The sequence below is a fragment of the Bemisia tabaci genome, unplaced genomic scaffold (genome assembly GCF_918797505.1).
Source record: "Bemisia tabaci unplaced genomic scaffold, PGI_BMITA_v3".
NCBI lineage: Eukaryota > Metazoa > Arthropoda > Insecta > Hemiptera > Aleyrodidae > Bemisia > Bemisia tabaci.
In genome coordinates this window covers 7,642-23,185 of record NW_027311796.1, presented here as the reverse complement: position 1 = coordinate 23,185, position 15,544 = coordinate 7,642, and the positions used below count along the sequence as shown (strand labels likewise).

Genomic DNA, 15,544 nt, shown 5'->3' with positions numbered 1-15,544 from the left:
TAGTGGCGCACAACGACTGACAGAGGAACCACAAATGTAAACAAACAAACGACAACAGTGGGAGTGTGTGATAAGACGAGCTTTTTTATCACGGGAATGGTGTTTTGACATTTTACCGGCGAGTCTAAAATGTCAAAAGTCACAGCTCATGTGGGCGTCGCATATCCGTGCTCGCGACTAAGTCGTTAAGTTCCAGCATGTAATCTTCGATTCGTTTTTCATTTTCCCCAAGCTTTTCGTCAACCCTACCAGCTGTTGCGGCATTTTCGCGTTCTCTCTACGTGTGATCCTCTGAAACATGATAGATTTTGGCGTTGGGGTGATTCTGCCGGCTGCAGGTGGAGGTGAGCGATTTGGCGGTACCATTGCCAAGCAGTACACCATGATCATGGTTAGTTTTTACCTTGAATAACGTTTTTTAAGCAGTTTATCAGTCCAGACGTTTTGATTTGCGGAAGTTTGATGAGCATTCATCCGATTCTTCCTGGTGTTATCTGGGTATGATAGGTTTAAAGCCATGAGGGTCTCTTGCAAACCAAAGGATGGATGTGTATATTCTTCCAACTCATTTTACAAGTTCAGTCAGGGGCGGGCTGGAATCGAAAAAGTGTCTGGGAATAATGGTCCATCAGAGCTTGGATTGGCCCATTGTAGTTATCGTTATTTGCCGTGTGAATGAGGCAAACTGGCCCAAAATCACCCTAAATATTGTTCAACCTATCAAAATTTTTTCCAGTGTTCCCGCCCGCCTGTTTGCTCCTGTATCTCATCAAAAATTACTTAAAGAAAGGTATTTTTTATTTTTGTTTTGTAAGTACCATCATTTCTGCTCCTCTTCATTGATTTATCATAGTTGCCCTTATCAGTTTATTCTGTTGGATTTCAGGGCAAGCCATTACTGTGTTACTCTGCGGAGGCATTTCTGAAAATCGCATGGGTCAAGTTAGTCATCCTTGTTGTTGATGATGTGCTGAAGGCCAAAGAGCTGATTGAATCAGCAATTGGATGCGAGCCTAAGTTATTGATTGTTAAAGGAGGAAATTCACGCCATCGATCTATTGAAGCGGGTTTACTGGAACTGCAGAAAAATACCTCTGGTGCGTTCATCTCAAGTTTTAATTTTTTCTTCTTTTTTTTTCTTTTACACTTCAAATATCCCACAAGGGATAATCCTGTGCTTTACCGTCCCTGAATTTAACCCTACTTAACCCTACCATTTTGTTTGGCGAAGGTGCAAAAGTCCAACACCTATTCCTTGTCAACGTACAGCAGACGTATGGCATTCATTATCATACTAAGGAAGGAGTAATAAAAAGAGTGAAAGACAAATGTTGCAGCTTTTTTTTCATATTTGCAGTTTTTCCTATCTCTCAAATTTCAAATTCCTTTATTTTGTTGGCTGTACGGTTTTGTGCAATTAGGGAAACCTTCAAAGCAGGATAGTCCTCTTTTTTACTTTTTCTCCAAGAGTGTGAAGGGTATAAATTCTTAAGCTGCTGTTCTTTTGTAGCCCTACAAGAAATATCCCTAGGAGCTGACTGTCCTACATGGAGGTTCAAGTAGACAGAACTACAAAATGTATAAAACAATTTTTTTGCAGTCTAATTTTCACTTCAATGTTTTTTTTTTTTTTTACCTCAATGTGGTTTTTGAGGTTTTGTCCCATCTACAGTGAGTATTTGGCCACGAAGTCTAAAATTTGTTTTCAAAAATTCATCACACATTTTTGCTATTCTATTTCCATCATGAGGGTATAGCAAAATTTTGGTCTTGTGTGTAATAGTTGATTTTTTGTTCCAGATTTTATTCTAGAAACTGTCATTGTCCATGATGCCGTAAGGCCATTGCTGCAAGTGAAACTTTTGGAAGAACTTGTGGTTGCAGCACGTAGTCATGGAGCATCCGGCGCCACCAGACCTTTAGTATCTACTGTTATTAAGCCAGACGCAGATAATTTTTTGGAGGAAAGCTTGGATCGATGTCAATATGTTGCAAGTGAAACTCCTCAAGCATTTCAAATACCAATATTAAGCAGAGCGTATAAAAAGGTAAATACTCTTGAAAAATTATTACTTTATGTTTGCTGCAACTTCAATAAATCTACCTTAAGCAGAAGTGTTATTATACCATTTGGCAAAGAAGGGGGAATTGTTAAGGGCCGTTTTTGGGCCCACACTGAATTTGCCTAAAATAGTCCGCATTTTTTCGCCAAAATTGACTTTTAATAATATGTTTAGGTCAGTATCCGGCCTGAAAAGAGACCAGGATTGACCAAAGTATGATAAATTCCATAAAACATGCACCTTCAATGAGCACAGGATTGTAGAGTTGAGGTAAATCTTCCTCCCTCTTTAGAGCTATCACCTCAGCTCATTAAGCAAAAGATTTCAAGCTGATTCAATTCTTTGACCTCAGGTGCAATTTTCTAAGAACATTTTTTCGCCCTTATAAAGTCCAAAATGTCAGATTCTTTCTTAAAGGAAAGGAAGTTATATTTGTACGTACAAAATTATTAATTAACATTTCTGTTTGTTTATTAAAAATCCTATCAGTGTAGTGATTTTGAACTGGACAATGGCACAGAATGCCTACAACTTGTTCTAAAACATTGTGGAGTAAAGGCAAAGCTTGTAGCAGGTTCAGATGAGCTGTGGAAAGTTACATACAAAAAGGATCTTCACTCAGCTGAAAAATGTCTGAGAGGTAAGTTCTAGTTGTTCTCAGCTGGTTAAAAGAAAAAAAAAAAAAAAAAAAAAAAATTGTAGTTCAAATGGAACTTGAAAATCATTATATAGTCTTTGATCAGATCATCCTTTGGTCTGAGAGGATAAAAAAAATGTTCAATCCCAAGAACATTTCAATGGATATTTGAGAATCTCTATTGCTCCATAAATTTGCCCTTTTATCCTATCCTAAAAATTTTACGTAAGGTCAACTCATCAAATAGTTTTGAAAAGATCATCTGGGGAAAAAAAATAAAAATAAATGAATAAATATACTAAACATCTTTTAGATGAGCAAACAATTTCCTTTTGTGCTTTCATCCTTTGAAAATTAGACAGGTATTCCGATTTCTTTTTAAAAAATTACATACCTACTTTAATTCCATATCCTAGAGCCAAAAAGTACCTCCTAACCTCCCCTCCACAACATTGAAAAAATTGAGTCAGTGGTGATTTTAAATTTTCAATTTTCGGTTCTGTAAGTGTGGAAATTTTGGTAGCTCTATCTGACGCTTGTAATGAGGAACGGAATTTAAAAAATTGCAATTTACATTAGAATCAATGGGGCCGACTTGAGGCTCACCCCTGACCTCAAAATTATTAAAATGGAGAAAAGTAATTTTTGGCTCTGGGGCACTGAATCATTACTCTTTGGTATTTATTGGCCCCAAATTTATTTACAGATATTTTAACTCATCAAGAGTTGTTGCAGAAAAAATCTCAAATCAAGTATTTGATCCTCAGTATAAAGTATGCCTTTTCCAATAGTTTTTTCACTCTACAGAAGTCCTTGTTTTTAACATCTTTGATGTTTGTTCATTTACAGAAAAGTACCTTAAAATATGCTTGATCATGTCAGAAGAAATTGAGACAAAAGCGGTTTATCTAGCGCATAATAAGTTGAAAAATTTTGCAGACGTTGTTGATGTTTCAACAAGTTTCAAAAGCTCTGCTTTTAAAGTCAAACAAGGTTTCAAGTACAATGTGCTAGTTTTATTTCATATGCAAGAAATTCAACAGGATGAGCAGCTGGCAGAATTCAGTACACTTCTCAACATCGAAGAAGAGGTAACTAGAAAAATGAAGATTTATTATATTTTTCTCAATAAATTAAAGAAGAAGGAAGAATAAATTATCTTTACACATTTTCAGTGGTATAGCAAAGGAGGGTCAAGGGAGTGTGCATCCCCCCGATCTAAAAAAATCTTCTCCAATTATAATTTGTAAGTATGCAATGTAAGATGCAATTTTTCAGAATTTTTTACCTTACATTCCCCCGTCCCCCATGAAATATATTTTACAGCAGACCCTCTCCGCCCACCCATGAAAAATTTCTGGATACGCCATTGCATCTCAGAAAGCCAAATTTTTATCAATTTTGTCGGACGCACTAGGAGGGAAGTTTCCGTTCAAGAATGCATTAGCCTAGCTTGGTGTTATGTGAAACCTCAAAATTCATGTTTTACTCAAACAGATCATCAATAAAGTTTAGTTTTCAAATCTCTGAACTTTTGGAGTTCTCTCTAAATTTACCGGTAGTGGATAATACATTATTATTTTTGATAGTAGAATCTTAAAGATCAGCACCAGGAAAAGCTTTACGCAAAGTTGCTGCTCTCCCAATTGGAAGAGGTATGCTCTTTTGAAAAACACAGTGCATGGCAGCATCCATTGCAAAAAGACATATTCTGGTTTTTTCTTATGTTCTCTGTGGTCTCATAAACCAGTGGCGTGGCGTGAATTGCGATGTATCGATTGTTCTGTCATTTAAACCTATGGTGAAGAATCGATTATTAAGGTGTTCGCTGAGAACACCCTGTCCATCGATCCTTTTCCATAGGGTTAAATGGCATAACAATCGATATATCGCAAAGTACGCCATGCCACTGTCATAAACAGTGCATCTAGAGCAAATTTGACTCATCATTGATTGATGACACCAAATTGTATGGAAAATGGTTTTTACTAACACAATCGATTGTATATTTTTTAAAAAAAGGTGTCTCTGTCACCCTGGAAATGAGGATCTTTGGATGGTTCTAGTACTTTCTTCTAATCAAGAAAGAGATAATTTTTGAAAGCGCAACTTTCAAAAGCGTACTAGGTTTTACTTTTCTAATCTTATTCCTTCAATTTTTAGGGCATCATTATCCATGTCATTGATCACTCGAGTGGGGATGGAATGCAGAACATGAGTGTGTACGAGCTGCATCGAAATGGACGGAAGATGGCTCACCAGTATAAAAAACTGAACAAAGGTGTGATTGTCATCCATCGTATAATGTCTGGAGAGAGTGATGTTCAGCTCATCGATCTTATTTCAAGTGTGATTCAAGCAGACTTTAAAACTTACTCTGGCCAGACACTCTTTTTGTAAGAATGATTCAGCTCCAAGCATCAAGGGCATAAACTGTTATGTTACCTACTAAAAAACGTTGAGCCCTGCCAAATGGAAAATATTAAATTAAACATCTTCAATGTTTCTCGTTCATTATGTAAATTTGAGCTCACATTTAACCAGCTTTAAACAAATATGTATCTCTGTGCATAACGAGAGAATATCTTCAACCCCTCTCACAAGGATACATGAAATATTCAAATGTTAAAATTTTTTAATTGAATACTTTGATTTGAGGAACATTGTATCCTGTCATTACAGGAACTCACTAGTGTATTTTTGAGTTATCATTTATTTCTATCAGCTTCGTCAATGATTGTGAACTATTATTGAAATGGTTTTTATCGATGGCTAAAGTGCAAAACCACGCATCTCCATTGCAGTGTTTCAAAATTGATGCTTTTATTTTATTTTTTCAAAGAGGAACATACCAACTTTATTTTTTGATATTCATGCAGAATGTTGTGCTAACAGAGAAAAAAAACAAGTCGAAATTAAGTCGACTAGTCTCCCAGAGAAAACAAAGTTCAAACGCCGCAAATAGAAATATGTTGTTTTGCACTTCGGCCTTCCATACGTTTTGAACCAAACTTTAACAAAATTTTGAAACAAGAAGTACTCTTGTTTCAGTTTTACTTACCCCGATTTTGATTTCTTATTTTTTTTTGCCATAAGATGAAACCTGTGAACTTTTAGACTTGTAGGTGCTTATTTCTGGGTTATCTGCCTCAAAGGTGGACAATTTCAAAAATATTTTCTCAGACTAAATTTTAGTAATAGCCGTAAAAGTCATGAAATATTTGTGCATCACCCAAAACTCACAGCTTTAAGATTTTTTAGTCTCACTCTTGAGGAGCCAATGGGCGCCTTGAAAAGGTGTGGATTTAAGCACTACGCAACATAGTTCCTCTTCAAAGTTTAAAGAGAAAAACGAATCATACATTAGGGAATCTAGAAATTACTCCTAAACAAGATATAAGTGTTTTAATTAACATTGGTTCAATTGCAAAAATACAAATGGCGAGATTTGTATCACGTAACTTCCATTGATGTTCGTTAAAAATACTTTAAATATCTCATTCAGGAGTTGATTTTTCAACTTCCTTTTGTGCGAAACAATTTCTACCTAAAATTTTGAACAGGAGAAGTGTGACATCTTTTTCTTGTTCAGACTTCGTTCAGAGGCCAATATTGTTATCTTTCTACATAATTCTAAAAGCAAAAGCTGCACCTATTAAAAGTTCCTCATAAAGGAAGGCTAGGTCCTATTTTCAGGGCTCTCATAATTTGGACGTATTTAAAGGAGAAGGAACTACATATCTCCATTCTTACAGGGGTCCTGTTGTGCATGTATACTTATGGATCTCAGGGTCCTGGTCATGGTGGAGATAGTTCCTTTTGATTTGAATGCGTCTATTTGAACTCAGAAGTTATCTAATCATTTAATTTAAATTCTTCTTTGTTCTTTTTTTTTGGTTGTAGTAAGTACTTGTGTCTAAGCTGTCTCTAAGTTAATGTCATTTGAATGTAAGCTGTCCCTCCCATTTTGAAGTCTTTATGATTGTAATTTTTAAGTGGTTTCCCATTTTGAGTTTTTTGCCAATTCTCTAGGCTGTGCGAAGTTTATTACATGATGTTTTTAAAAGTTTAGAAGTGTGTTTTCAGCAGGTTTTTCGACTTTGCTGAGACACTGATCAGGGCAAGGTATGTTTATCTTGCAAAAATCCATGGGATTTTTTTTTATTGAAGTTTCTTGGTTTCATATCCATTACAGCATTCAATGTCTATTTCTTTTCAAAATCCCTTCTAACTGAGAAAAATAACTGTAATTTATTGTATTTATGTTCCAAGGAACTATGCCTTGCACTTACTCTTTGGACATATTTCTTTTTAGCATAAATACCTATGTTTAATTCAAAAATAGTGTAATGGAAGATTAATGTTCTTTTGCCGTGCGAGGGTAGGTATTGAAATGCTCATAGAGCTGCGTCTAGCTCATAAAAAGTTAAGAGTATCCCTATTTTAAAATTAGAGGTAGGGAAGTTAAAGGCAGTAATAATAACCTTTGGTGCTTGTACTCATCACACAGGGAAAAAACTTATATTTTTTTCAATTTTAGAATATATTTGTAGAAAAGTATAAATCTGAAAATCTGATGAGTAGTGCAAAAACTCCATATTTTCTCAGGAGCATATACTTCCAAATCAAAAAATTAATCCAGCTGGAATTCAGAGGTATGTTTGTGCAAATGCTGCTGTGGCTCTAGAAAGTAAGAAACAAATTAAAATTAAGTACAATTAATTAATTTAATCTTAATATACCTAAAATAATTACAAAACTATTGAACTCAGCTTAAAATTCATCTGCATACTTTGCCCTGATCACCTAAAGAAAATACAACTATTCTGCCATCTTCTTTGCAATATTTTCCGGTGAAAACAAAGTTACTGCTTTGGAGTTTTTAAAGAAATTCTGTACTTACGTAATCTTATTCTAAGTATTTACTATCTGGGAACAAATTTTGTTGATTCCCATAATGACATGTTACCTGAATCTTTGAGATTTATTATATTTTGATATTCAGTATTTGTCAAACCAAGTTTGACCCACGTATTTGTGTTTGTGAAATGCAACGAAATGATCTCAACTGACGGATTTATCATTCTGTTAATTCAGCTGATTTTCTGTACTGTATATTTAAAAGTTTTTGAATGGGCATTAAATGTTTGTGACAATTAAGTAAATCTTTGTATTTTTCTTTAAATTAAAATATTAATTTGCTCCATCATAGAATATTTAAAAAGGGATCAAGCAGATCACCTTGTCTCATGATAGGGAACAAGTCTATTTCCCAGATAAGACGTGCAACGCCAGTATTCTCTCAGAGCCCATGACTTTTCCGAAAAATTAAATTTACACGGAAGATAGAGGTAGTGGTATGCATCTCATAAATCGGTCTGATTTTAGGCCTTGTCCAGCAAAGTGCAATTGGTTATTTGCAAAAATGTCCAGGTACATGCACCTGGATCCTGGAGGTCTGTGTACTTTTGCATGACCTGATTAAGAATCAGATTTGCACGAGGATTTCTTTCTTGTCGTGCTTTTTGCATCCAACGCATTTGAAGGAACTTCCAATTTTTCACGTAGTAAAACGATGTTGATTAACTAGTTGATGTTTTCGATTTTATGAATCTTTTTGTTCCAGCTTTTTTTCCTTGCTGAAAGAAACCTTTTTTGGGTCTAAGCTTCTTTTTTTTCTGATAAAATTAATTACGTTCTTTTTTAAACTCAAAAGAGTCCCTTTACATATCCACTCGACGACGGAGCTATAATTTTTTTGAATTAAAAAAATAAAAAATAATAGGCATTGCGCTCAAAAATTCCTGCTCTAATTTAAATAAATTTTTCTTAACTCAATAAAAAGGAAGATTTTTCTGTAAAATTCAAGTCAAACATTTTTTCTTTACTGTAAAACTCGTTCTTCAACCATTTTTTCAGTGGTCGTTTCCTGCGAGTGTAGAAATGTGTCATTTTTGAACCCTTCGAGAAACATTTTTAATCATTTGGGGGGGGGGGGGGGGGGTTGCAACTGTTTTCTGCAGAAGAAGGTAATGCCATGGGACGTCGTTGTCCTCACTCGCCATGTCCTAAGAAAACCATTTTTGTGAACAATTTAAACATTGGAAAGAATTTCAGGATCTTTCTTCATAGAAAGGGCGATCGATGACGCAAAAAACATCATAAGCCAATGAGAGAGGCACGGATGTTTACCATGACGTCCTTAGTTTTCTGCGGGTGTTTTAATGTATTTGAGGAGGGTTAAAAGAGTAAATTCGAGAAAAACTTTCCATCAAATATTGACTAGTGTTCTGCCGTTAATTACGAACATTCTGTCGATATCCATGGGAGTGCCATTTATCATCGTTTCATGTTCATCAATATTCATCAAAATTGATCAAACATGTTTTTACGATTGAAATCCATATAATTTTCATCAAAAATAGTCATACATGTCTGAGAGCCGAGTTTCTTGGTTCATGTGTTTTCGAGGATAACGGCATTCATAAAATACTTCTGAATGAAGTCATTCACCGCGACAGTTCATGTTTACACCTAGATTGCTTCTATTACACCTCAGAAGTGTCATATTACACGATGCTTCTGACTCGGTAATCCAAGAGTGCGCGAAAGGTCTAAGAAAATATATGAGGATTGCATGAAAAAGTCACAAGGATAGCGCGAATAGAAACCTTAACATCTGCTACAAGAATGCGCGGATTTACAAAGCAGTTAATTTAATGGAGAAGTTTGGCAAAACAGGACACAGTTGGAAAATAAACACAATTGTATGTTAACGCTAGTTTAGGTTAGTTTGTTGACAAGTCATATATCGATGTCTTACCTCCTGATGATAAATGAAGTGAAAAGATTGAATAATGGTCGTGGGTGTAAAGAACTTTCCTTACTTTTCTCGGAAAAAATATTTAATCTGGAGAAACGAGGCAACGTTGGAATGCTCATACGGCGTCTAAACGCAACATGGGCCCTTGAAGCTCTATTATTTGATGCCGCGGTTATTCTAACGCGAGTTCGAATAATCGCGCCAGACACAGTGCGGCCGGCGTTTAACGTATATTAGCGTCTACAAGACTTTAGGAATACTTCACGCATTGCGCCAAACAGCGCGGTCGGCGTCAAGCCAATATCAGCGCCTACAAAACTGCATGAATACTTCTCGCATTGCGCCAAACGGAGTGCAGTCGGTCAGTTAATTGGCGCGAAACGCATGACGCCCACAAGACTATAGGAATACTGTAGGACTGCGTGTCATCATTCTTGACTTCTTGCTCCAATTTTTACCCTGATTAATGGGAGAACAAGTACCCTCATTGTAACGATACAGAAACTCGGATCATGTCTAATTTTTTTTTTTTTTTTTTTTTTTTTGGTTACATTAAAAGAAAATAGGACCAATGAAAATATCCCGTCGTTCGATCCTTTATTTAAGTTCATTTAGGTAAATTCTCTTAGGTAAACTGAACGCAATACGGACATCCGTCAAGGTTGTATAGTTGTATCAAGGCGCCGTAGCAAGCGCGTCCCATTGTTTATCGTTACAGACGAATATAAGTTGAGAGAGGCCAGTCATAATGCCTTCAATTTTATACATACATATTTTCGGGCCAAATGAGAGACGACGTCTCTCCATTTGCGACGTTGCAGACTTCCTTAGAAATTTTATTTTTCTTTCGAGAAGCTGGTCAACATGAAACTTAAATTCTCCATGATTTTTCGTATTCGATAGCAGAAGATTTGGTTCAAAATTTAAAGTCGTAAATTTGGATTGTTTCTCGTGGAAGAGATGAATTAAGAACGGAAATTTTGAAACACCGCAATGGAGATACGTGGTTTCGCACTTCAGTCGGACCGATACGGACATCCGACAAGCTTAAATAGTCGCATCAAGTCCCCGTCACCGCCGAACAACGCGTTTGTCGATCGAATCAACTACAGGTATTATGCGTAGGAAGTCAAAACGCCTTCAATTTTTTGAACGCAATACGGACATCCGTCGAGGTTGTATAGTTGTATCAAGGCGCCGTAGCAAGCGCGTCCCATTGTTTATCGTTACAGACGAATATAAGTTGAGAGAGGCCAGTCATAATGCCTTCAGTTTTATACATACATATTTTCGGGCCAAATGAGAGACGACGTCTCTCCACCTACAAATAAAGTTGAGAAGTTTTTTTTTTTTTTTTTTTTTTTTTTTTTTTTGTCTTATACTTAAATTTTGCCTTCAATTTTGTTGGACAGGCACAGACCAACTGAAACTCGGGACTCGGGTAGAATAAGACGTGGCGGGACCTTTCATGCCAATATCTCAGTCAACATAAGGAACGCATTCAATTTCTTGATATTAACGCCTTGATACGACTATTCGCACTCTATGGATGCGCGTGTTGCATACGAAAAAATTGAAGGCGCTCTGGTGCAGCTTTGCTTTACACACAGCTGAGTGCAGAGCTGAGGACCTGTAGTGCACGGGTGGGAATACGTGGACGAATTTCTGTCAAACGGAACTATGTAAATCATGACGTGAGCCCAGTTAAGCATGTATTCTTATGGGTCTCAGGACTCATGTCTTATTGTCTTAATGCACATAGTTCCGTTTGGCAGAAATACGTCCATCATGTGGCAAGTTGGCATTTTCGGATATTAACCAAGGAGAAAGGATAGGAGAGGATATTTTTACAATAGGGGCACAGTTTCATCAATTGATGTATAGCAATGTAGTAATTATCTCGATGCGCAGTTTGTATGACTCAAATCGATAGTTGTTTTTTGAGCTGGACGGTACATAAGGAAAACGACCAATTTTTCCTTAGCGAGAGGTTTCAAACATTTTTAAGTAGTAAATTCACCGTGACAACGCTCTAATACTTAAATATTTCATTAGAAAACATGCATCATTTCAATCTTTTGGCACTAACGCTCTTTTGAACGTACATATGTTTGGAGACTTAAACGCTGGAGAAGAAAAGTAGATGGGTGCATAAAAACGCAACGTCGTCGATCGTTACCAGGTGGAAACGAAGTAAGAAATTTTTCTCCCTCGTGCAATCTTTCTTTAAACAATTTTGAAACACTCCAATGCTGCCGTGTTAAGGAAAAACGCCGTATGAGCCTTCAAGTGTTGCCGAATTTCCTCCGATAAAATACGAAATCCCTGGAAAACTTATAGGAATTTGAATACCAATTTTTTACAGGACTTCGATCACACTTTAATCTATAGTATCTGAGAATTTCGAGGGAAAATATTTATAAGTCTCCTGAAGAATTAACATTTTCCTGAAGAAAATTCGGCAACTCTCGAATGCTCATACGGCGTTCTTCTTTAGCACGGCAGAATAGTGATGCGTTGTTTCTCGCACTCAAGCCATCGATACCGCGAGATATGCCGCCGTGCTAAGGAAGAACGCCGTATGAACATTCGAGAGTTGTCAAATTCCTCTTGGCAAAATATGTATTTTTGACAACATTCATGCATATTTTCCTTGAAATATTCCGAAATTTTAGATTACATTGCGTACAAAATTTTCTGGAAATTTTGGAAAATAATATTCGCAATTTTTCTAGTAAATTCCAGTGGCGAGGCGTGAATGGACGATTATCGATATTTCCCCATTTGAAACCATCCCTGCAAACACGGCTTGAATGTTGAATATTCGTAGAACATTCCGTTTCGAATATTCTGGTTTAGAATATTCCTCAAACATACTATGAATATTCATTTGAGAATATTCTAGTAAAAATATTCTTGGAATATTCCTGGAACATGGTTTTTGAATATTCTGAGAAAGTTTTGTAAAAACATATTCCAAGAATATTCTCCTGTTAATTTTCTCCGAATTATCAAATTTAAAATTCTTAGAATATTCTATCAATAACTCTGAGAATTTCAATAGAGCATGTAGTGTAGGTAAAGCCGGCCATTGAAATTTATGTTTGGGGGCCTTTTTATTTTTCCAAATCCCTAGTAGCAGCCTATGTAAAAAAAAAACGTGAAAAAAACGTAAAAATTTGTAAAACGAAGTAAAATTTACATGATTATTTTTTTACATAAAAATTACGTAAAAAAAATCCGAAAATTTTGACGGATAAATTTACGTAAAAAAAATGTAAAAAAAGTTTAAAATTTATGTAAAAAAATATTCTTGTGTAGTTAACTTTTTAAATCAATTTTACGTAAAATGTTTATAAAAAAGTGTAAAAAAAAATCTATAAAATTATCGACAACGCTAAATTTTTTTTATGAAAATATACATAAATTTTACAAGAATTTTATTTAAAAATTACGTAAAACGACCTAAAAAAATAACGCAATATGTCTGCAGGTCTAATATTTTTTTTTTTCATGAAACATGTATAAATGTTAGGGAATTTTCATTTAGTTTCGGATATTTGAGGGTGTTTTTGAAATATAATACTATATAGACACTGTTAGTTGTCATTAAAACTAATGATCTTATAATTCTTCCATTGCCTCAACTGTGTTGTAAATTTTACATTTAAAAAAATGTAAATTGATGAACTTTTACGTAAAAAAAAATTAAAAATTACTTCTTTTACTTATGAAAAAACACTTTTTTTAGAGTAAAAAAAAGGTAAAAGTAAATCCTGATTTACGCATAAAAAGAGGAGGTCCCTTGCGGTGCAGTGCTCCTATGGGTCTCCCATTTTCATAATTGATGAGAATGATAGAGCCTTCAGTGCGTTGCTCCACAAGAGACCTTACAGAAATTTAATACATAAATTGTACTTTAAAATAGTTAATTTTATGATTTCTCAGAATTACTCTACCTGTGCAACTGCCCTACTTTTTATTGTCAATTCTCGTGAGAAAGGAACTTGTTAATTCTTCAATTGAGTTTTGAACCACTCCCTCGAGATACAATTGTATTGATACCACAAAAAAGTCTTAAACTAGCAGATTCTTCCACCTTGTTGGTAGTTAAGACTCTACTATTTCATTTATCATGAGAAGTCACAGCAAAGTCTTAAGTATACTCACACCGACACAATTGAAATTTTATGCTAACGGCTAATCGCTTCACCAATTAGAGGCATTAAGTTTTAAGCAAATTTTCTTTTAGCATCTATCCTGTATTTAAGGGTTTTTTTAACTATAATTTGTATTTACAAATTACGAATCAAGCCGTAACACAAGAACAATATATCTGCAGGTCTAAATTTTTTTACAAATGCAAGATACTAATCTACAAAATTCATAAATAAATAACTCACCTATTTGCTTTGGTTCCTCCCCGGGATAGATGATGGAATAGATTATCTTCAGCATAAAATTCAGCATTCTTCGTAAATAGTTTGTTCCCAGGAGAGATGTCCGCGCACTACAGCCATCACCATTTTATTAAACATTGCACCACCACTTCTAATGAGCGCCACTCAAACCAATATTAAATGACTCATTTACGGAAAATATCGATTTTACCAAATACCACTATCACAGCACTTGGGGAGCGAAAAGAAGAAAAAGTAAACACTTACTTAGAGGTTATTGAAAGTGGAATCCACATGCGGTATGCAAATTGCACTACTCAGCGAGAGCTTCAATCACAAATATGATATTCCATTAAATTAGGTAGATAATTGATGTTGAGAGTTTGCCGTTAACCTCCTGTCCAGGGCTCTTTCAAAAAATTAACAACTTGCCACAATGACAGGAGACAGACGGACTGTGAGTCAAAGACAATGTGGGTATTCCGGTAGGCCCAGATGATGAGACCAGTTTTCGCAGACATCCATGCGCACGGCCTGGAAAAAATGTAAAGAAAAGAAAACAGGGCATCAAAGTGAATCATTGATACTCTCGGGAAGGAACATAAATATTTACTTACCGTGCCTCGGTAACTAAGCGCTTCATATTACACTGCCGTAAGAAGGCATTAGAAGTGAACTTTTCAACATTTGAGTGATAAAAAGAAGGAGGAGCAAAAATGAACTGAGGCATGTTTATCAGCGCTTGATAACTTTCATTTACACAAGGTTCTAAGTATTTACCATGCAAATTCAACTGTTGCACATGGACTGATTTCGTCTCGTTCTTAGCCGAGACATATGTTGTAGTCCTGGTCAGATTGAGAGTGAAATAAATTTCTGCAGACAGTATGGTATAAGGATCAAATTGTTCCTTTGCTGAGCTGTATGTAAGTAAGCCTCAAAAATACTTCATAAGAATTACTCAGGAGAAGCGCGTGTTCACTGCGGGGTAGCTAAAAATAGGTAAAGCATAATAGATGGAAATAGGAGGAGTATAAGGGCCGATTTTATCTCCCCGTGTCAAGACGGTGTCAGAGCCGTATCAGCGTCTGACACCGGTGTTGGCTCAAACCTCGATTTTATGTCGATTTTCGCTGCGTGTCAAACCCGTGTTTGGGGGTGCGCGTCGGTGTTTGGCTGACACGCCTCCGGAGCTGTGTTCCAGGCCTTGACACCGGTGTTTAGCTGATCCCGGGTGGGTTCACGACAAAGAATTGCATAGCGGCTCTGCTCGGTGCTAGACAAGTCTGATCTGAACGTGTTCCAGCCAAGTTTCAGAGTGAAGATTTAAAGATTTTTGGAATTGCTTTGTAATGAGCTGATAGGAATTTGTACGCTCTTATAAAAAGGTCGTATAAAATTTTCCCCTAAAGTCAAGGGTTTAAAAGAAAAATGAGTAAAAAGGTCATTGATCATACGAATTTTTGTCTCCACCCTTTTTACCTAAAACCCCTATTTTTGGTCTCAAAAATTATTTTTTCGAAAATTTTGTGTAATCAACCGATAGGAAATTTTACGGCCTTCATAAAAGGTCCTATAACATTTTCCTCTAAGATTGAAATGTTTAAAGGAAAATGAGGAA

At 35.8% G+C, this 15,544-nt stretch overlaps 1 protein-coding gene across 1 annotated transcript; it reads left to right on the top strand.

Moving 5' to 3' along the window:
• The first annotated feature begins 40 nt into the window (after positions 1 to 40).
• Positions 41 to 7,865, top strand: LOC109033928 (D-ribitol-5-phosphate cytidylyltransferase). Its single transcript, XM_019046782.2, has 6 exons — positions 41 to 391; positions 887 to 1,097; positions 1,801 to 2,048; positions 2,553 to 2,703; positions 3,550 to 3,791; positions 4,864 to 7,865. Exons 1-6 carry the CDS (start codon positions 299 to 301, stop codon positions 5,098 to 5,100), a joined length of 1,182 nt encoding a protein of 393 aa, XP_018902327.1. The 5' UTR covers positions 41 to 298; the 3' UTR covers positions 5,101 to 7,865.
• The last annotated feature ends 7,679 nt before the right edge of the window (positions 7,866 to 15,544 follow it).